The sequence below is a fragment of the Patagioenas fasciata genome, chromosome 16 (assembly GCF_037038585.1).
Source record: "Patagioenas fasciata isolate bPatFas1 chromosome 16, bPatFas1.hap1, whole genome shotgun sequence".
In the NCBI taxonomy this organism is placed as follows: Eukaryota; Metazoa; Chordata; class Aves; order Columbiformes; family Columbidae; genus Patagioenas; species Patagioenas fasciata.
The window spans coordinates 10,339,799-10,362,648 of NC_092535.1; the positions used below are offsets into that span (position 1 = coordinate 10,339,799).

A 22,850-nucleotide genomic window follows, 5' to 3' on the forward strand; every position below is an offset into this window, starting at 1 on the left:
GGGAGAAGCCCCAGCAGGGCTGACACTGCTGTGGGGTCAGTGCAGTAGGCACAGGCCCATCACCCATGCCGCAAGGAGGTGGTTCAGAGAGGTCCTGAGCTCAGGGACCAGAGTTTAAATACCGTGAGGCTGGTGCTTAACAAGGGTCAACCTGCATTGCTGCTCCAGATGCCAGGACCAGTGAGGCAACTGTTCTCACCTACACGCTGCTGCATGCTGAGCTTCCAGCTGGCTTCCCACCATCTTTCTTCAGCACTTACCCACCCGTGTGCGCTCTGCTGGCCCTGTCCCTTACACCCGCAGCTCCTGCCCTGGACAGAAGATTCAGCTGGACAGGGTGCTGGGCCACCTTGTCTAGACTGTGCTTTGCCGAGAAAGGTTGGACCAGATGATCCTCATGGTCCCTTCCAACCTGGTGTTCTATGATTCCATGATTCCCTGCAGGCGTAGGACATAAACACAACAGTCAGCTGCAACTCAGGCAAACGGTATCTAACCCCACCTCTGCTGGGCAGTGCAAAGGGCCTGAGCCAAGGGGCAGCAAAACACACTGAGATGCTAAATGGTCATCGGCCCCTGTCTTTGGTTGGAAGACAGTTTTGACTGAGCGCTCGGGGAGGTTTCCTGCACTGCTCAAAGTTTCCTTTAAAAGCAGAGACTTTGCAAATGCCCACCACCGCAGGGTTTGGTTTTTTTCCCAGGTGAGGCAACTTGGTCATGGGACAAGAGACTTACCTGTGTCACGGGTAGGGCAACGATAACCACATTTCCCACATCACTATCCAATGATCTGTCCTCTAAACTGAGCTTCCACCTTTGCCGCAGCCCCTCAACCCCAGCCAGTCGCCTTTGCCACAGCTGGGACCAACCAGCTCCAGATCTTGGGCAGGCGTAAAATGCACCAGCGAAGACGGGGAACACGCAGCGCTCTGACTTGGTACTAGGGACATGAACAGAGACAGTGAGGTGGGAACAGAACATTCCTACAAGACACGACTTGAATTTATGTTTATTTTATATATATATTTATAGATATATATACCTTTGTATAGATTAAACTGGGTGGGATTTTATCATATACATTGTTTTGGTATAATACATGAGAAACAGGAAAGGGAACATAGCAAGTATAAATCAGTACATTCCTTGAGCGAACTCTTTGCCACACTGAGACTGTAAAGTTGCATGCAATGGGGAGACAGAAAGGAAACCAATTTTACTAAAAAAAAAACCAAAAAAATAAGACAATCTAGGTACAACTGTCAACAGAGGAGCAGCACTTTATATGGCGACCTGTATAAATTAAAATTAAGTTCCACTCTGACATCTACTATGCTTTAAAGTGCAATGAAGCCTGATTTATTTACCTACAGATACAGGAAAGATTACCCCCTCTCCCCATTCCAATCTATCCCTAAAAAAACAACCCAAACAAACAAACAAAACCCAATAAAATAAATCTAAAGGATATACATTATCCACAGTCCTATAGAGACGCCTACATCTACTCAGTAGCACCAAGAATCTGATATGGGTGTAATTAAAATCAATTAAAAGTCGGGAGCAATGGTAACATCTGTTTGCTGCTTTTGCAGACCTCCTGCCCGTTGTTAGTGTGTCGGAGGAGAGGCGGCTCTCCCTGCGCTGCCAGCGAAGGCGACAGTGTCCTGTCCCCTCTCCATCACTGGCCGGACTGTCTTGGCAGTGGGTTACAAAGCTGCGGAGCACAGCGAGAGCAGCAGGGGGTGACACAGGGGGGACGGGACAGGGAGCTGAGGCCCCACGTGCGCGCTTGGGTGTCTGCACGTGGGTGCGTGTGTGTGGAGGGAGCGGGACTAATGCACACAGAGCTGAAGGGCTGTGCTGGTCCACCACACGCCACGAGCCTCTTCGGTGATGGGAAGGGGAGGGAGGGAAGGGGGGTCAGCACAGCCCCCGTCTCGTGAGCCTCTGGTTGTGTCGTCTTCCAAAGCCGGGGCCTGTGTGCCACAGTTCATCTGTCTCCACACGCCACCTCTCAGCAGGCCTCAGTAGCCAAAGGTCTCCTGGGACGCATAGACCATGTAGAGGAAGCCATCCTCATCCTTCTCCTGCTCGTAGATCTCCGAGATGGGGGTGGACACGCTCACCATGCTGTGCTGGTTCACCAGCAGGAAGAACGCCTGGGTGGGATTCAGCTGCAGGCGACGCCTGTGGGGACAAGGGCAGGAGGGCTGGGGTCAGCCCACTGGGCAGGCACCGCGACAACAAGTTCTGCCTCCCCCAGCAACACTGTTCACGCGGGGCCAGGCCTGCACAGCCAGGACATGGTGTCTATGAGCCCAGCTGAGCTGCTCGGGGTTCTGTGGCCCCCTGAATTGGGACTCTGCAAAGCCCCTTTCTCCAAGTACTGGTGGGCAAGGGCAAAGCCAAGGAGCCTCTTCCATCTGAGCTGACGGACGAGAGAAGGGTACTGGGGTCCCCCCATCGGCTCATGGAGTGTCCCTGGCAGGGAGAGGTCACAGTCCTTCACCAGATGTGAAGAACCTGCCCCCTCCAGCCCCCTGTACCACAACACAAGGATGCTGTGGTTGTCATGTCCCCATCCCCACCCTCAGCAGCTGTCTCTGCATCACCCTCGCCCACCACTCTGTGCCCAGGTTCTCGGCATGCCAGCTGGGGCCACCCCACTCACCGGATTATTTTGACCAATTCACTCATGTTGACATGGTCTGGGACAAGGAACTTGGTCTTGTCCAGCACTGGGAGCTGTTTCTCCCCTTTATAGCGTTCGATGATGACCTGGGGAGAAAGTCAATGGTAGGGTTGGCCAGAGTTTAGCGTGTCCCAGGCACTGGCCTCAAGGTCAAACCCAAATCAAACAAGTACAAGTTAAAAAGTTGAAGTAAGGCCCCACTTTGCTTCACCCTCACAGGAAAACAAAAAAAGAGGACATGAGCAGTGACCACCTGGTTGGCTGCAGACAGCTCTTCGACAAAGCGTCGGCAAAGAGTCACCTGTCTGTCTGAGCCACATGATGGACAGCATCTAAGACAAGTGAACCAAGGCATCCATTGCTCTGGCTGGCTGGGACGCAGTAGGTGTTAGGGTATTGATTTAGCTGCACCTCCCAAAGAGCAGGAGACCCACAAGAGGAGTGAGGTGCATTGTAACATCACTTTCAGACTGACCAAAACCACAGGTTTTGCTGGCTTGAGCTAAGGGCGGAACTCACGGTGCACACAGCAAGAGACGTTTGCCTCCCTTCTGTGCCACAGCTCTGTGCTGCTGCCGTTCGGCATCACCCTGTTTGCTCAGGAAGAGCTGCAGATATTCCCAAACCAGCAGTTTTTACAAATCGCTGCAAAGCCACCCGAAGCATTCCTTCAGAAAGGGGGAGGTTGGATTTTGCCAGTCACACCCCTCGTGTTAACGCTCAGACGCGCTGACTCCAAAACGGATCACAAACCCACGGCCACTTCTCCCGTGTGCCACAACGGTGGCACCATGGGGACAGTCCAGCCTGTCCTCCCCTGCAAGAGGTCTTGCTTGGGAAAGCTCTTACCAAACCTACATTCTGAAATGGCTAAACATGGATCTCTGTTCAGTTTTCCTGCTATTATAATTAATTAATTTCTTCCATTAAGGAGTGTCTGCAAACAGCTACAACTGCTATTCTAAAACAGCTTGGAAATGTACTATTTGTATTCTAAGAAACAAGGTGATAAGCAGTTAAAATAAGTAATGATATGATTTATAAAGCTCAATATGTTTCCATGACAGTGATACTCTGACTCTCTCCAGTACCCAGTTGTTTTCTCTACAGAAAGACACTTCTATACTAATCAGTTCATCATTCTCTCTGAGTTGAGACTGAACATCATGTTTCACTATAAGGCAAGGAGTTCCCATAAATCATTTTCTTGGGTCTTTTCCAAAAATATACGGGAGACTGCACATGCCCTCGGACAGCGGAGGGATGGAGCAGCATGCAGCGATCAGGATCCCCAGAAGATGGCTCTCTGGAGCCGAAAGGATCAGTCAAACCTCTGGGAACACAGATTTGCCTTTCCCTGAATTGTTTGGTGACACACCATTCTCCATCATCAGCAATGCAACTCCTGCTGCCCATCTACCCCAAAGGCACACGAGACGCTCCTGTTGGGATGTGGTATCACCAGTGAGCTGGGAACGTTCCGCAGGTTCTCCAGACCACACGGATGGTCTCAAGGTCCGCCAGGATGGATCGAGCTCTGCTGCAGACAGCTCCTGGGTGAGGGAGGGTACGAGCTGCCGTGGTGAGAGCCCTGCACCTAAATGCCCTCTGAAGAACCCACCCTGCACAAAGCTTCTGCAGGGGAAACCCAAGAGTCTGAGCGCTGGACAAGCAGCAAAAGAAGGACCCCATGAGTCCACCAATGCTTTCTCACGCTGGCCGTGTCTCCTCTTGATACTGAGCGAGAGAGCCAGAGGGAAACAAACAAACAAACAAACATCAGGGAAAGCCACATACTGCTCCTTCAGCCCCTTTTGCAAGATGGGCACCTGATGAAACAATACTTTTCTGTAACAGACTAAATCATGCCTCAGGATGCCCCTACCAACCTCCTAGCATCCCTTCCTCCCTCCAGGGGCGAGCAGAGAAAGGACAAAGACAAGCAGAACCACCCTACTGTAAGCCTTACTTGGACAAGGAGTATTTTGGCTGTAGGCAGATGAACAATCTCAGGGACTGGACACTCACAACAGCTCCGGCCACTGAGGAACACAGAGACAACAGCCGGACCTCGAGGTTTTAACACTCGTTTGCACAAAGGGGCAGCTGTGCAGCAGCTGTGCACACACCTTTACACGCACAGAGGGCCTGTGCACCTGGGCTACGCCTCATTTCTCTCTTGTATCTCACAGGAAGAGAAGCAGATGTCTCCAATTACCAGCCAGTTCCATCCCACAAAGAAAAGCCCCTCAATTAGTCCAAGAACGGGCTGAAAGGGATGTCATGGCTGTTAAAGCAGCAGCTGCCTTGTGCCCTGAGCAGGCAGAACAGCTCCAAGAGTCTCTGTTTCCAGATGAGCTGCTATCTGGGTAACCCAGCTATGGGAACAGGTGGCCAATGGACAAAAAGTTCTTGTCTAGCTTTGGAGGGAAAAGCATGACCAAATGCTAATATTACATCCCTGTGGCCACAGGGCCTGTACACAAAGCCACCTCCCATCCCGTATCCTCTTCCAAGCTGCTGCCTCAGGCCAGCAGGCTCCTCAGTGTGGGACGCCTGCTCTTGCAGTGGGAACCCACCACAGAAATAACACAAGCTGGGCACATGTGGAAAGGGCAGAGCTTGGGGTCCCGGTCTCACTGCAGAGGGGGCTCAGGCAGCATTTGTAACCTCAACCCTTGTTCTGGGGCCAGTCTGAAGGGGTGGAAAGGGATTATGATGGGGAATGGGGCCAGATCTGGCAGTCCTCAGTCCAAACAGTGCTTGGATGTTGATCCATCTCGAGCCGTGTCAGCCCTGGACACTGGGTCTGCAGCTCCCTGGAACAGCCCTTAGAGGTGCCCACAGAAGGTTGTGCCTTCCTCCAAGTCTGTAATTTGGGTTTCCATCCACCACTGTGCCAGGGCAGGGCATTATTTGGGCTCCCTCACCTGTCATTGCCTCTCTGTGCTCCTCTGAAGGTGTGCAGATGAGCTCTTGATCATGTAATTTAATAGAGATGCCATCAGACTCCCCATCAGCATGAGAGGTGGCTCTGCCGTAACACACCCTCTGAGCAGTACAGTCTCACCAGGCCTCACTGAATTTGTTATTACGGTGCTGGAAAATGGTTTGCTCCCATTGCTGCCCAGCACAAGCTGCTCCCCAGTGATTTTAGACTCCCCAAAGCTCACCAGAGCTGGCTTGGAGCTTGCAGCTGGTCCTCAACAGGCTCCAGGAGGGCACTGGGGCTGCCGGCAGGCGAGGGCGATGGGCAGGCATAAGCTTGGTCTATCATCTAACAGTGCAGAAGGCGATTACTGAAGCACCTGCTGAGGCTGTGGATGGAGGTCCCAGCAAGAAGGCAGGAATCTCTCTGCTTGCTCTGACTGCCCAAGGAGGAGTCAGCCTGCAGCTGGAGGAGGAGCCCCCAGGTCCTGCCTTTCCCCTTAGTACATGGGCCACTGAGGTGTCCTGGGATGCTGGAGAGGGGCCAGAGGAGCCCCAGAAATGATTCAAGGCTGGAACAGCTCTACTAGGAGGACAGGCTGAGAGAGCTGGGGTGTTCAGCTGGAGAAGAGAAGCTCCACGGAGACCTTATTGCGGACTTTCTGTACTTAGAAGGGGTCAATAAGAAAGATGGGGACAGACTTTTTAGCAGGCTCTATTGTGATAGGGCAAGGGGTGATGGTTTAAAACTAAAGGAGGGAGATTCAGGCTGGACATGAGGAAGACATTTTTTACACTGAGGGTGGTGAGAGCCTGGCCCAGGTTGGCCAGAGAGGTGGTGGATGAACCATCCCTGGAGACATCCCAGGCCAGGCTGGACGGGGCTCTGAGCAACCTGAGCTGGTGAAGATGTCCCTGCTCACGGCAGGGGGGGCACTGGGGAGCTGGGAAGGTCCCTTCAACACAAACCATTCTATGATTTCCCTTCAAACACACGCAGAGAACTCCACACCTCAGGCAGGGTCCAGGTTATCTACTGCTTTGTCTCTGGTGGGCTCCGCCAGACAGCTCCACCTGCTCTGTCCCCACATTGGCCCCCCAAGTGTGTGTGGCACAGCCCCCTCCCCAGCCTGCCCTGGAAGCACCTCCATATAAACAGCAGAGAAATGCTCATCCCTGGGCACAAAGCCAGGCCAGGCACTCTGCAAATCCTCCTGGTCTTCTGTCAAAGCAAAAAGGGACTCACCCAAGGGCTCTAAGGAGAAACTGGAGATGCAAGAAGAGGGCAGCAGCTGCAGCACTGCTTGCTGTGATTTCTGTCAACAACAAGGGGGTGACCCGGGCCATTCTCCCTGACTGTTCCTGGGCTGCCGGGTCAAACCCCAAACCCCTCAGCTAATCCCAAGTGCCTCTCCACAAAGCCAGGCTCTTGGCAAACATCGTTCTTGCCTTTCACAGAAGACCAAGAGCTCCCTACAGCCCACCTGCCTGCACTGCGCAGACCCACAGCCATCCCCCACACTGTGCTCCGTTCTGCACTACGAGGATTTGCTCACAGCCCGAGCACCGAAAACTGCATACAGGGACTTGCAGGAGCTTTGCTATGTAAAAGAGAAGAGACAGCATCAAACTTGGTGTCATGAGCCAATGGGGACCAGGCCTTTAGAGCCACCAAGGACACCAACAGCGCTGGGCCTCCCATGGCCTTCAACACCCTTCTCTCCTCCCCATTCTATTTATGCTCCAGCAGAACTGGCAGCTAAACTTATCCTCCTGTCACGTCTGTCAGCCCAGGAAAGCAAAGCTGAGGGTCCAGGTGAGTCCCTCCTCCTCTCACAGGGCTGGCATTCGGGACACTCCCGAGGACAAGGCACTGAACAAAGAGGTCAGTGGAGCAGGCGTGGGAGGGCTCCGGTCTCTGCAATGGCTGAACCTCCCCCGCCCACCACACCTGGGCCAGGCCCTTCTCCTGGGACACCTGCTGTTGGACCCCAACGCAAAGAGCACTCCAGCTGTGGAAGCTCTCCCGGCACGTTTCAGAAACACTGGTGAAATTCTGCACGTGGATGCAGCGCCCTGGCTCCTTCTGCTCATTTCCCAGGCAACACACATCTGCGTACAGGCACTTGGTACGTGTGTGTGTACCATGGAATCACAGAATGTCCTTAGTTGGAAGGGACCCACAAGGATCATCGGGTCCAACTCCTGTCCCTGCACATGACAACTCCACAGTCCACACCTTATACCATTCTATTACTCTGCATCCATATTAAGTTACTAATTGTGACCAGAACAGTAAATTACCTATAATGGCATATTTAGAGCCAATTAGAGGTTAGTTTTCAAGACAAAAGGACTGATTGTCTTGAACCTTCCATTTTTCCATACAAGAGGTGCAACTGTTCATTGGTCAGGCAGGGGTATCCCGGGTTTCGGCGTTTTCAAAGGATTTTCTCATTGTGAAAAAAAAAAATACCATAGCAACAAAGTGTGGTGTGTTTTTTAGTTGTTTTTTTGTTTGTGTCTTTCAAATTAATGTCATTCAAACTTCTACCACAGCTAAGAGCTTGAGCTTTGTCAGGCCCCGGACCCACCTTCAATTCCTTCCCAGCCTGATGCACCTGATGGCAACACCCCAAGCACAGCGGCCAGCGATGCCCAGGGAGCACCCAGATGCCCAAATCTCCCACATCCATGATTTCCCATCAGCTGCAGGCATGGGACAGCCCTGCACTGGGGACTGTGACCTCCCCATAGCACATATATGCTATGTACAACTTATTTCTAGCCTGTCCTTACTGCTAGAGCCTTAAGGCATTACAATTAGCTCAGCCACAGCTCTGGAGAAATGCAGAGCCAGCCTAATGCCATGAAAACCATGTTAAAAGCAGTGGTTAAATGTGCAGATGATGTGGCACACTGGTATTCGGTGTGCTGCAAGAGGCAGGTCCTGCTGTGCTGAGCTGACAACACGCGGACACCACACTGCTGGTGGAAGAGAAGAAGAGAAAGAACTCTTTCTGCTAATAGATGCTGTGCTAAAATGAAAAGAAGAGCGAGGCAGGAATGGACAAGTGTGTGCAAAGAGCAGTGTGAAACGTTAAGCCTTGAAGGCTAAACACAGAGGAACTGTACGCATTTTAAAGACAAGACTGATATTCATCCAATGTGGAGAGCAAGCTGAACTAGCAACACTTCTCATTTTTTGGTTATATGTGCTATGGTATTGCAACTACTAACGAGTAAGCCCTGAGTATGTCACCTCTCCATCTTCCCAGGAAGAGAGGCCAATACTCAGCTGGGGTATTTAAAGCACACTCACAGCACACTCAAAGCACACTCACAGAGCAGGGCAGCATATTAGGCCTGACACGGGCAGGAAGAACTGGAGACAATTCAGAGTCTCACCTACATATAGAGCCATTTGGCTGTGGTATGAATTACCCTAACAGAGTCTCTTTGCTTTCAACAGAACAAAGATCATCTCACACATCTATCCCTGGGCAGATGCAGAGAAATCCTTAGCATATTATCCAGGAAAAGTCAGGTAGCTACTGCAGCAACAACAACAAAGGCCACTGCAGTTTTCTCCTGCTTGCAAGTAAGTTTGAGATCAAATCGGTTCCTTGCCTCTAGGGCAGGCATGAAGCTTAACACAAAGATTCTATTTTGCACTGCTGACAATGTGGTCTGCTCTCGAGCACTGGCATGCACAAGGCACTGGAGGCTTGTGGAAAGCATCCCATGTTGATCCTGGGGAGCAGAGCTTTGTAAGCTCCATGGCTGGTTATCCAGCAGCACAGAGGGCTCAGGAGCACAAAGTCTGATGCAGAACAGTGAGAAAGATAACTTACCGGGATTTTGTTTGGATGCTGCTCTCGGATCTGCTGTACTTCTTTACAACGATCCGCTGGAAAGCAAGAAGTACAGAAACCATGTTAGAAACACATGGCTGCACTAGTTCAGGCAAAAACGAGGTAACGACCCTGCAAGCCGTGAAATGACTCAGATGGACATTGCAAAAGAAATACAAATTCTGTCCAGGCCTTTTCTGAACGTTTTGCAGCAGTGAGATGGTCAGTGAGGCATCAGCTTCACCTCCTATGACTGCAACCACCCCCCAAGCCATAAAACCAGGCAGCACACACAGACACTGAATGACTTAAATGAGCCCATAAGGATTACAAAACCATACTCCTAAATCCACCTTGAGCAAATACAGCCCCTGATCATCAGTGCCAGGCAGCAGCACAGATTGAGGGTCCCAGCCCTGGAAGTCCTTTGTGTTTCCTGGCCACCTCCCAGAGATGATTCTCCAGCTGGCGCTGGGTTCCGGCCGTTTCCTTCTGCCTGTCGTGTGCTTCCAAGCACTACCTGGCACGGTGCCTCAGTCCAAAACTGACCCACCTTGCCAAGGAGGAGTCGTTCACTGTCACATATCTGCAGAGTGGATACAACAGCTGCTGGCCTGACATATTTCTAGAGAAATCTCCTGTGTGAGGAAAGGCTGAGGGAGCTGGGGCTCTGGAGCTGGAGAAGAGGAGGCTGAGGGGGGACTCATTCATGGGGATCAATATGGAAAGGGGGAGTGTCAGGAGGATGGAGCCAGGCTCTTCTCGGTGACAATCAGTGACAGGACAAGGGGCAATGGGTGCAAACTGGAACACAAAAGGTTCCACTTGAATATGAGAAGAAACTTCTTGATGGTGAGGGTGGCAGAGCCTGGCCCAGGCTGCCCAGGGAGGTTGTGGAGTCTCCTTCTCTGCAGACATTCAAACCCGCCTGGACACCTTCCTGTGGAACCTCAGCTGGGTGTTCCTGCTCCATGGGGGGATTGCACTGGATGAGCTTTCCAGGTCCCTTCCAACCCCCGACATTCTGGGATTCTGTGAAAACTTCAGCAAGATTACCCACAGACTAAAAGATTTTTTTGATGCAGTTGTTCTCACACTTTGTAACCTACTTTGTAACCTATTTTCCTCCAGAGTTCATGTTTACTGACACATATAAAAGCCTGTATGCTCTTGGAGCTTGCAGGAGAATTTCAATGCCCTCCCAGTGCTCCACCAGAGAGCCAGCCCTCCGCTTTCCACAGCTCACAGCGGCACAAAGCCGGGGAAGCAGCTGTCCCAGGACCAGGAGCGGCTCTGTGCCACAAACCATCGCTCCCCTCACATCACCACCACCCTGGGAAGGGTTCAGAGCCTACAATGGCCCCTCTGCAGTACCCAGGGGAGGCAGTTTCATGGATCACAGTAGATAAAACCGGGGGTGAAGGCCAACGTGTAAGCAGAAATGCAAGGTCTGGGGATCACAGGGTCTATCCTGGATCATCCCACCACTCACAGTCACTGGGGCAGCACCCACTTCAAATCTGGCTCCATACAGTCCAGCTCTCATCACCCACTGGGATCATGTACGGCAGGATAAATGCATGTGTTCCAGTGTGTTTTCTCCCCACAAATATTGTGGGGTTCCCCTCTAACCACTCAGTAAAACCTTAATGCTTATAAATTGAATTTGGCTAGATATTACTTTGGGAAGAGACTGGAGTTTCTTTAGAGGACACAAGACTACAAAATCACCACATCACAGAAGATTTAAGCACCATTTCTGTCTCCTCTGAGAGGAAAATATCCCTCTGCTCAGAATTGCCAGACCTTTTTTCTGTAGGACTCCATGGCTAGCAGGACAGAGCAAGATTATTTGGACTTAATGGAAAATTTGGGCATACTTGTTTTGGGTCTTACGAGTGAAAATGTAGCTCCTCATGTTTCCTTTTCATCCTATTCAATGCTTCAGGACATCCTTGTGATACAGACAACTTTCCCCTGAGGTCCCAATCAGCACGGAGAAATCAGCACTGCATGTGATGCTGGGACAGCAAAGGCTCCGCAGGAACGCTGAAGGACATGGGGACAACAAGCACCCCGCACCCGAGCGCCCAAGGAGCAGCACCCAGCCTGGGGAGCTGGCCAGGACTGTGAGCCCTCTATTCTGCAGGGCTCACACGGGTTCACTGCAGCCGAGCTTCAGTGGGACAGAGAGTCTGAAAGGCTGGACATCAGAGCTGGAGCGGACAACACTTGTCCAGGTACGTACTGCAGGCAGCTCAGACCTGCCAGGCATAGCAGAGCCTGCAGAGAGCTGTGAGCCCTCATTGCTGCCTCGTTTGTCCAGCTTCAGCAACCACACTGTCCTGTCTCTCCACACTATCAGATGGGCCACGTGGATGAACTTCCTACACATCATGCATTTCCCTGTAGGGTCACAGGACTGTTCACAAAGGAAGCCCCAACAATTCCAGGTAATTATGTCTGCAGAAGGCAAATGTGCAGCCTTTGCATGTTATCATGGCTAGTCATGTCAACAACCCCAGGGAAAGGCTGAGGGAGCTGGGGCTCTGGAGCCTGGAGGAGACTGAGGGGGGACTCATTCATGGGGATCAATATGGAAAGGGGGAGTGTCAGGAGGATGGAGCCAGGCTCTTCTCAGTGACAACCAATGACAGGGCAAGGGGCAATGGGTACAAACTGGAACACAGGAGGTTCCACTTAAATTTGAGAAGAAACTTCTTCATGGTGAGGGTGGCAGAACCTGGCCCAGGCTGCCCAGGGAGGTTGTGGAGTCTCCTTCTCTGCAGACATTCAAACCCGCCTGGACACCTTCCTGTGGAACCTCAGCTGGGTGTTCCTGCTCCATGGGGGGATTGCACTGGATGAGCTTTCCAGGTCCCTTCTAACCCCTGACATTCTGGGATTCTGTGTCCAACTGCTGAACTGCGCCTGACACCCCCTCTTGCCTCCCTGCAGCGTCACCAACTCCAGCACAAGGCTGGTAGGCATCAATCACCACCTCCGCTTCCACAGAGCAGCCCGAGGTGCCCCCTGCCCATCACAATGAAAAAGATACCTCACAGAGAACGAAATGGTCCATCATCAATCCAGCTACACACCAGGGGCTCAGGATCCCACCCCAGAAAGCAGAGTCCTTTGTCTCCCACGGTGCAGACTGCAGGTGCCTCAGACACAGGCTGCAGCTCCAGCACATTTTTTACAGGTCTTGCTGACTCTATGCTCAGCAGGAGCCAAGGGCAATGAGCCACCAGTGATAACGCCCTCAACTGCCATCAAGCGTGATGGGCCACAGAGGCAGCTCCCGCTCTTTAAGACCTGCCACATGCCCAGGACCTGGTTGCTCTGGTCAGATGGGCCAGGGCTTTTGCAGTCATTCCTAATCTCAGTGGACTCTGCAGGAAGGGGCTGATTTGCAGGTTACCACAATGCAATGGCAGGAGGTGCTGATCTGCTCCAGTAAATCCCTTCGGCTGCTGAGTATGACTGCAATCACAAGCACCTAAAGCCCTGCACTGCTTCTTCTGCCCAGCTCAGACATTTCATTTAGGAAGGCAGTCAGGAGCAAACCCACCTAAGCTGCTCTGGAGCCTGAAGATTCAGGCAGAAATTTCCAGGACATCTGACACTCTGATAAGGAGCACACTCGATCCCATCCTAGACCTGGAGATGCAACCAAGCAGACTTGGGAATCAGGAGAAGCTGTCCTGCATCAAACCCTGCACAAGAGTCACTTCTGTGAACACAACAGCTCAGGCACTGCAGATCTCCTGCAAGAAATGGGGGATGGTCACCCACACCCTGCTCAGCCTGCAGCGAGAGCTGGAGGTTGATCCTCTGTCTCATGAAAGCACCTTCAACATCACACAGCAAGGAATTTATATACCACCTTTAATTTAATGTATATGTAGTCTAACCTAAGCCAGAGGAATAAAGAGAAACCATTAAAGGGCACTTCAGAGATGCTTTCAGAGGTGCCAGCCTAGCGCCCAAGCGCAGACAGGTAACGCTCCCTCCACCCTTTCACCAGCAGTGGCTGCACACTCGTTTCATACATGACACATCTGATTTTACAAGCCTTGTTCTCCTGCAGCTCTCCCAAATTATAGCTATGCTAAGTGAGGTTGAGACTTCCCTCTTTTCTGCAGCATCTGGCTGTAGTTAATCCTCAGCCTATATGTAAAGTGAACCAGAACTGTTTTGTGTAAAATTGCCTATTTCTCCTCCAACTGCTGTTTCAACTGTTAAGTACCAAAAGCAAAGCTTACAAATTGCCCCAAACACCAGAATCTCAGCTGTTTTCTTGACTGAGGTCCCTCCCAAAGATACGGGCACACAATGTATCCCATGGCAATGCAGGATGGAATCATTGTGATAGTCAAGGAGAACAGCAGAAAACTTTAAGCCAGATTTCCCTCTTTTATAAACAGTGCCCAGGAACCCTGGCTACAGGAGGCAGGTCTCTGCTGTGATGCACACCGTGCAGAAGAGAGCCCTGGATGCAAAGGAGCTTAATCAGACAAAACATACAGATGGTGGAACAGAAGGAAAACACATGGCAAGTTCTCCAACAGCACAGTTGCGTAAGAGACAGCATTTTTCAGGAGATGATAGACAAACACTGGTCAGGCACAGGTGCTGCCCTGGGGGAGCGCATGGACTCTACAACCAGTCCTGCAGCCTGCGACCAACGGGAACGCTGTCAAGAAAACACAATGAAGACAAAACACCACCTGGAAATGTCATCAATGTGCTACCAGGTCAATGGCTCCTGAGCTGAGGAAGAGCTGTGTGTGGAAAGCAAAGCGGAGAGTAGAAATTCAGCCAGGAGCGGCTGCCGCTCCCTGCGGTCCCCGTCCCATGGCACCGAGGGTGCTGCAACTCAATGACAGACCCCAGGGAAAGGCAGAAGATGAGCCAGGGGAGGGTCAGCTGGACATGAGGAAAAGGTTCTTCACCCAGAGGTGCTGGACACTGAACAGGCTCCCAGGGAGGGGTCACGGCCCAACCTGACAGTGTTCAAGAAGAGACTGGACAACGTCCTCAGACACACGGGGTGACCTGTGGGGTGTCCTGTGCAGGGACACGAGTTGGACTCCATGAGCCTTGGGGGTCCCTTCCAGCTCAGGACATTCTATGATTCTCTGGTCAGTCCCAGGGAAGAGAGTCACTAGGATGCTGTCTCTTCAAGAGGTTTTCTGCAAGGGGAGGAGGAATTGGATGGTCTGAAATCAGGATATGTCCAGGATGAGCTGGCAACAGCTGAAAACACAGGCAAGTTATGCAGGTCATTCCAGATGAACATCAATAAATATTTTTGTAATGTCACACCACCCTGAGGCCAGACACCTGTAACCATCAGGAAACACAGCCCTGTGGATGTGTCACGGCTCACACAACAGCTGACCTGTCCCAGCCCAGGGCCGGAGAGCTTGATCTCGGGCCAGTGACACTGTGGGAGCAGCAAGGACAGACTCCCACAGCAGGACAGACTCCCACAGCAGGACAGAGCTGGTGAGGCCAGGTGTGCCCAGGGAAAACCATCCTCACTGTCGATAAGGGGTTCTTGTCCCAGGTTACATTGGACAGCAGCGTCACAGGAACTTGACAGCGATTCTGATCACTAGACATATTTTACTTCCGTCTGCAAAACTGGGGGTCCAGACAGGATGAATGACTCGGGTCCAAAACTACACTGTTTTGAACTTATTGCCTGATAGAAAGTGTGTCTCTACGACATGGTGTACGTAGAGCTTGATGCTCCACTGTCACAGGCAGGTGCTGCCAGTGTGAACGTGGAGCACCTGATGCCCTGTCTGCATGAGTGTCCATGTCGTTGTCACTGCTTCACTGCAAGACGTGCGATGTCTGGAAGGATTTCTGAACACCCCATGACTGCAGAGGGATCTCAGCACTCTTCATCTGCATCAGTTCCAAATTTTCCTGGCTCCAGAGCACAACTTTGAAAATGGATTTTAAAAGACAAACACAAACCACCTTCATTGCTTTTTTTTTTTTTTTAGCAGTTTCAAAATTGAACTGAGTATGATGTAAAGCCTGGCTCCAGGAATGAGCAGTTGTAGCTGGCAAACCCAGGATAAGTGCTCAGCTCGTGACTAAGCAGAGCCACACAACAACTGTGAAGTCTAAATCCGTGTCAGGACACTTGTCCTCTGGTTACACGTACCACGTCAGCCCCGCCGTGGACCAGGCAGGATGAGCACTGGACCCCCATCATTCACAGACATTAAAACATGCCTTCCAGCTCCCTCCACCTCCCGAGCACAGCGGGCAAACAGGCAACACCTTCTGTGCCACGTCTGGGTGGCATACGGAGTCTTTACATCAGCGGTCCAGATAAGGAACTGGTTTTTTGCTCTAATGTTTAATCGCAGTTTCACCAGTCTTGGAGAGAGAACAGCAAGTTCCCTGCATACAAGACTGTCCTCGGCCAGGGCTTCCCTCTGGCTGCTGTTTGACCTTCTCTTCCGTTTCGACAACCTTCACACTTACGAGCGTCCAGTACAGCAGGAACACGCTCAGATTTCTCAGAACTACTCGGGACACTTGGAATTGCTCAAACCAAGAACTGGTGCCCCGACAGAACTGTATTTCCATGCAGAACAGCACACACGTGAGACCTTGCACAGCCCGGGTCATTGCTATTTGTGCACAAACACGCCTGGACATGCACGGATTTGCGGGGCCTGTGTGGGGAGACGTGCCAGACACAGGAGTCTTGAATTTATTCTTTCGTTTTCTCTCACAACCTCTTTCCAAACCTCCTTCTGAAGACAAAAGGCAGCAAACAACTGCATAAGCACTGTGTCAGGGTGCTCACACTGCAGAGAATGTCACACGAGCAGGGTGACACCCCAGAAATCCTTCTGAGTGACTCTCCTGACCACGATCCACCCAGGACTGACCACAGAACCCAGAGCCAGGGGAGGTGACCGGGCTGTCACTCGATGACTGAGGATCAGGACTCCCAAATTCAGCCATCTCCACCCTTCTGGCTCAGAGGGATATCTCAAGTTTTTGTAGTGGAGAAAGTATTAAGTATCAAACAAAGAACACAGAGGTTTTATTAATCCTGGCTGCCAGAGAGAAGCTTTTGTTCTATAAAAGAATAATAACAAAAAATTCAATATCTGTGCTCTACATGTCTAGCTGACATTTGTTCTGGATGTTTGTTTAGTTCTTGTACCAATGTTTTCTTCAATGCTGATAATTAACCCCATATCAAATCATGTCACAGAATGTCCTCAGTAATTAATACAATCAGACACGGGCAACTAAGCATCAATTTGCAGCCACAGCCTCATTTCAAGGAATCACAGTTCTTAAAGCACGACTACTGGAGCACAAATACCCCGAGCACAGAGTATGAGGACAAGCTGACACATTAACCAACCTCAGATCAAGACCAAGATGCTTTTTTAAGCCACCAATAAACAAAACCGTTACGACAAGCACAGGGTTACGTGCAAGACAGACAATTCAACCCCCTGTTGATCTTCCAATGGGTACGAGCATGGCTGCCTGGCACCAGAGCGTCCTCGGAGAAGGCAACGTTCCACTTTTCCCCAGAGCCAGGAGAGGGAATCCGGCTCCACACACAAAGCCTGGCACCTCTTGGCAGCCACACGAGTTCAAAACAACCACTTCAACAACAGAGGGAGGCGCGAGCACTGCCCAATGCTCCGAAGGACTCGTGCTCTTTACGGGAAGCGCATCGGTGTCGTCAGGCTGCGCCACAGCCAGGACAGCCTGTTCCTTTGACAGCAAGCACAGCTTTGTTCTGGGAATTGTTTTGGACCCCTGCAATGATCTGATCCACAGAAGGAAGCCGCCTCTGTCCACAGTCGGGTTCAGCACATGGAAGCAGAGGGTTCTGCACCCAGACCGAAGATGCTCAGCTGCAGATGTGTCAAGGATGGAGCAGGTCACAGAGTGTCCCCTCTCACCACTAATGGCACAGCAGATGATGGGAGAAGTCAGCACGGGTGTCTTCAGCACACCTTGACTCAAACCCCAGCCGCTTCCCAGCCAGTCCAAAAATTTTATTCAGGACAGGCCCAAGACAAGGCAGCCAAAGAAGCAGAAGAAATTAATGGAAAAACAAACCTCAAAAATACAAGCGGGGGAAAACACATGAAGGAAAGCAGAACCTCCAGCAAGGGGTGGCAGATCAGACCTAATCAAGCCACTTGCAGTGAAACTGGAGCCTGGGTGCCTTTAGTAAAGCATCATGTTCCTGACTCTGCCTTTTCTCTGTTTTTTTGGAACCGTTCCACTCCTATAAAGTTTTGAAGCCTTATAAATTAATCCATTCTGAGGGTACAGTGTCACTGGCGATGTTTTCCATCAGCCCTCTCTAACTGCATTGTAAACAATCGCTTCCTGCTCCTGTTGTGTAATGATTTGAAGACAAAAACAAGCTGTATTTACTTTCTCCAACTGAGCGATTCCAGCCCTGACCCAAAGCAAGCGTGTGGGCTGCCAGGCCTCCTCCTCCTCCCTCCGCCGAGCTCTGCGGACCAGTCAGCTGAGAGAGCGAAAGGGCAGAGGAAAGTACACAGAAACAGGAGCCCAAACCCCCTCACCCCCCTTCCCTCCTGGGCTATTTTAATCCTGCTTTCTCTCAGCTACTCCGAGCCACAGATTTTGTTTTCCTTCTGGCTCATAAAAAGCCTGAGCAATGTGCAAAGGCAAATGACTTCTCCTGACCATAATAAGCTGATTCTCACCAGTTCAACAGTAGGTAGTTGCTAAGGGTTTAATTTGGGACTTTACTGCTTTTGACACATAGCTTAAGAGAGCATAGCAGGGTCGCAAGCAAGTACTGCAGGGCACTCACACTTCATTTTACTCCTGTTTGTGCAAGTTCACTTGGCTCGGCCGCTGTGGCACGAGCAGGCTGGGTAAGCATTCAAGGCCGGAAGGGTTGTGCCAATAAATTACCAAATATTTACAGTTTCCAAGAGAGCAGCGAGGGGTGGGATTGGCAGTTCAGTAGGAAAAAGCTCCAATTTTAAAACTCACATAGGAAACACGCCCTCACCTGCATTTGGACAGTACCTGACACAAAACGAGCCTTTGTTTGGCATGAATACACTGATTTCAGCATTATTCAGGCAGTAAGGCTCAACCAGTATCTTCTTTGGGGTGTAACCTGCCAGAAACCCAGAAACATGCACCTTTCCCAATGCCGGCTGGCAAAGGTCGAGAGAAACAGATGTTTCGTCTGATCTCACTATCTGCTCTGGCAATCAAATCTGGTACCTCCTCTGGTGACATCCTTTGTCATTGGAGTTTTCCCACCACATGTACATTAAACAAAGGGATGGCATGATGTGATCGTTAACTCTTCTAGGCCTCAAGAACAATTAGAGAGGGTGTATCAAATTCTTGGAACAACAACCACTCTAACGCTAATGAGACAGGGAACACAGGAGGTAATTTTTGAAGAGCTCATTGTACTCTGACAGTCAAAAGTGTAAAGACTGGAGCCAGGGCAAGAGTGAAACAAGAATATTTACCCCCTCAGCCTGTAGATTCCAGACCGCCCCGCAGCCAGCACCCCACCCCAGCCATCCGGGGGGACCCTCCGGCCGTGACCCCGGCGGGCGGTGGCTCAGCAAACACCGCTTTTGTGCGACACCGCAGCCGCCCCGGCTCCGCTCACCCCACACATCTGTTATCATGGCTTTACAGAACATAGAGGCGCACTGGGGAGCGGTGTCCCCTGCCCAGGGACCCCTGCCCGGGGACACCGGCGGCAGCCGATGCCCAGCGCAACTATAAATATTTCGGCAAACGGCGGCGCGACCCGCGGTTGGGAGCTGCGGGATCGTGTGCCGCGGACACAAAGCGGCCGGGGGGCTGCCGCACACGGCAGGGGAGGCTCCAACGCCCCCGGGCCGCCCAGGCACGGCCCGTTCTCCGGCTCCCGCTCCCCCTGAGGCCGCTGTCCCGCGGTGACATCACCGCAGCCCCGCCGCCCCCGAACCCCCTCCCGCGGCCCGGCGGACATCGACAGCGGCCGAGGCTCCGCCCGCCCGGCGGCGGGTGGCCCCGGAGGGCAGGGGGACGCGGGACCCGGCTCACCGAAGGTGCGGCGCTGCTTGAAGGGCCGGTCCGAGGGCATGGCGGCCGGGCCGGGCGCGGCTGCCGGCGGCGGCTCCGGGTGGCGGCGGCCTGAGCTGCGGCTGCGGTGGAGCGGCGTGGTGACGTCACCGCGGCACGCCCGGAGGGGGCGGGGCTTGGGGATGCCCCGCCCAGAGCCGTGTGCGCCCCCTGCCGAGGCCGCGGAAGCAGCGGCGAGGACAGAGTGGAACGAAGGAAGAAGCTGAACAGAGTCAATTGTACTGTTAATCACACATAGAATCCCAGGATGTCAGGGGTTGGAAGGGACCTGGAAAGCTCATCCAGAGCAATCCCCCCATGGAGCAGGAACACCCAGCTGAGGTTCCACAGGAAGGTGTCCAGGCGGGTTTGAATGTCTGCAGAGAAGGAGACTCCACAACCCCCCTGGGCAGCCTGGGCCAGGCTCTGCCACCCTCACCGGGAAGAAGTTTCTTCTCAAATTTAAGTGGAACCTCCTGTGTTCCAGTTTGCACCCATTGCTCCTTGCCCTATCACTGGTTGTCACCGAGAAGAGCCTGGCTCCATCCTCCTGACACTCCCCCTTTCCATATTGATCCCCATGAATGAGTCCCCCCTCAGTCTCCTCTTCTCTAGCTCCAGAGCCCCAGCTCCCTCAGCCTTTCCTCACACGGGAGATGCTCCACTCCCTTCAGCATCTTGGTGGCTGCGCTGGACTCTCTCCAGCAGTTCCCTGTCCTCCTGGAACTGAGGGGCCAGACGTATTCAGTACTTCACAGAAATACGCATTCTTGTATTATCAAGTGTACATTTTGATCAGCAGACTATAACCCTCAAGAGAAGAGGAATTTAGAAATACATTCTGTCATAAATATATATATTAAAAAATCAAAGTCTTTAAACAAATACAGAAAAGAGATTATATGATATCCTAAATAATTCAAGTTAGTACTTACAATTTTAACTGTAGAATTTCACTGGAGAGGGACGTTTTACAAGGGCGTGCAGTGACAGGACAAGGGCTTTAAACAGAAAGAGGGGAGATTCAGGGTGGACATGAGGAAGAAATTGTCGCCCCTGAGGGTGGTGAGAGCCTGGCCCAGGTTGGCCAGAGAGGTGGTGGATGAACCATCCCTGGAGACATCCCAGGCCAGGCTGGACGGGGCTCTGAGCAACCTGAGCTGGTGAAGATGTCCCTGCTCATGGCAGGGGGGCACTGGGGAGCTGGGAAGGTCCCCTCAACACAAACCATCTGTGACTCTGTGATCTCCAATGCAACTGCTGGCTCCCGTCAGCAATCGCTGACACTGTGGGTGTCGGGGGGACAATCCCCGCGGGGGTGGCTGCCGAGACCAGTCAGACCACAGGGGCATCCATCAGCTTCCACCGTCAACAAACCGGGACATAAACCAACCTCACCCAGATAATCAGGTATTTGCAATTCCCACAACCACCTCCATCATTTCCCAACTAATGAGGCTGTTGTTTTCCCCACTGCATCCAGAGCCACATCTGCACTGAATATTTCAGAGACGGCAGCACAACTACAAATAGGGCAGGCTATTTCTGGAGCTACCGTAAATGAACCCAAACATAACTGCAAACAGGCCGTCAGCGCTTCGCAAAGAGCCACACTGAATATTCCTCCTCGATGCGCGCCACAATAAAAGCTGTGTTCTGCGAAGCAATGGCTCGTTGTTCACACCGAATGGGCACGACATGCAAGTGAACACAACGTGTTGCGGGATTCAGCACAACCTTGGTAAGAAAAGACGTGAAAGATGCACCTACTAAAAAATTCTCCAATTATTGAAAGTGTCACCAATCAAAAGAAAAATATATTTAACTACAACTGAACTTTTTTTTTTCCTTATAGAATTTATCCAAGAAAGGAAACAACGACTTTCACGGCTGACATCATGGATTTTCCTTGACCAAGTGTAGCAGCAGTTAATTAAAGGAAGTGTAAACTGTTCGGACTCACCTTTATAATTAAGATACAGGTAGGCACATTCGTCTCTGATATAGGTGCTTTTAATCAGAAAACACATAAGGGAAAGCAGCAGTGCTGAATTAGGTACAGCAAGCAGATCAGCTTTACAGAATGCATCCTCAGGCAAAGGATTTTTTATTACTATTGTTACAAAGCATTAACCCCTTTTTGATGAGAAGCACGAGGAACTCTTTCCAATTTAGTGATCTGATCCCTGATTTTATCCATCATTGCAGGACCGGGGCTGTGACCCATAGAGGACGATTCATACACCCAGCATGGGAGAAAAGACACTGGTTCATGGAAGCTCTGGAGCTCCTCAGCATGTTAATGTGCTTGAAAAATGGGACACAGATCAAGGAAGTTTTACTTCTAATACAGCAGAGAATGATTTATACACTTCAGCTCTCCTGAAAAATGGTGCATGCACCAATACCCCTTGCCTGTTCATACTGATATCATTGGCAAAGCGCCTTATTTAAAGAGATGCACTTCAGATCCAAAAGATCCCGGATCAAAGGTTTAATGAAGATAGAAGGAACCATCTGTATCAACCCAGCAGCAGCAAGCGCTGCCAGCATCACCCGGGATCAACAACAGGCTTTCCACATGCCAGCGTTCCTGGGGTAAACACCCCGATAATGAGCACCCTGGATGCTTGTGAAAGTGCGTTAGTGGAGCGGAATCCCCCGAAGGAATCCTGTCCTGCTGGTAAAGAAGCGTATTCTTGTCAGCAGATGTGTTGATGCTCAGTTCTGACACGAGTTTGTTGGAGCTCACTGCCCTGGCTGCTCCTGCACATCACGCTGGCTCCAGGAGCTGTGTGCTGGTTTGACTGAAAACGGGTTAATTTTCTTCCTGCAGTTAGAAACCTTTATTTTCCATAGCTCATTATTTGCACTCAGTTTGAGAACAAGCAGATAACACCCAGCACAGAGTTAATGTTTTTACTTGCTCTGCTCTGAGAGCCAAGGACACGCTAAGCTCTGCCCACAGAGATGGGGCAGAGCTTAACTGACATCCAGATTGATCAGTAAGAGTATTCCATCCCATTAGCATCATGTTTCGTATATAAAGAGTCCGGCTGTTGGGGGCTCTTCTGTTTTCTTGCCTGCTTACTCTTGCTGTCGAGCCAGGGGAGTTGGGTCAGGACATTTAGCCCGGCCTGTGCCACCCTGCAGAGCCTCTGGGCTTTTCTGCCTTTTTCCTCTCTTTTCTCTCTCCAGGATCGGCTTTAGGACCAGTTGTGGTTTGCTGGGAATGGCTGCTCAGT

General features: G+C 51.5%; 1 protein-coding gene across 1 annotated transcript; it reads right to left on the bottom strand.

Annotated features, from left to right (window-relative positions):
• Positions 1-997: 997 nt before the first annotated feature.
• MAP1LC3A (microtubule associated protein 1 light chain 3 alpha) lies at positions 998-21,635 on the bottom strand. Its single transcript, XM_071815529.1, has 5 exons — positions 21,569-21,635; positions 19,588-19,776; positions 9,478-9,533; positions 2,675-2,781; positions 998-2,190 (listed from the first exon to the last, which is right to left on the bottom strand). The coding sequence occupies exons 1-5, from the start codon at positions 21,633-21,635 to the stop codon at positions 2,028-2,030; spliced, it is 582 nt and encodes a 193-aa protein (XP_071671630.1). The 3' UTR covers positions 998-2,027.
• Between the last annotated feature and the right edge of the window lie 1,215 nt (positions 21,636-22,850).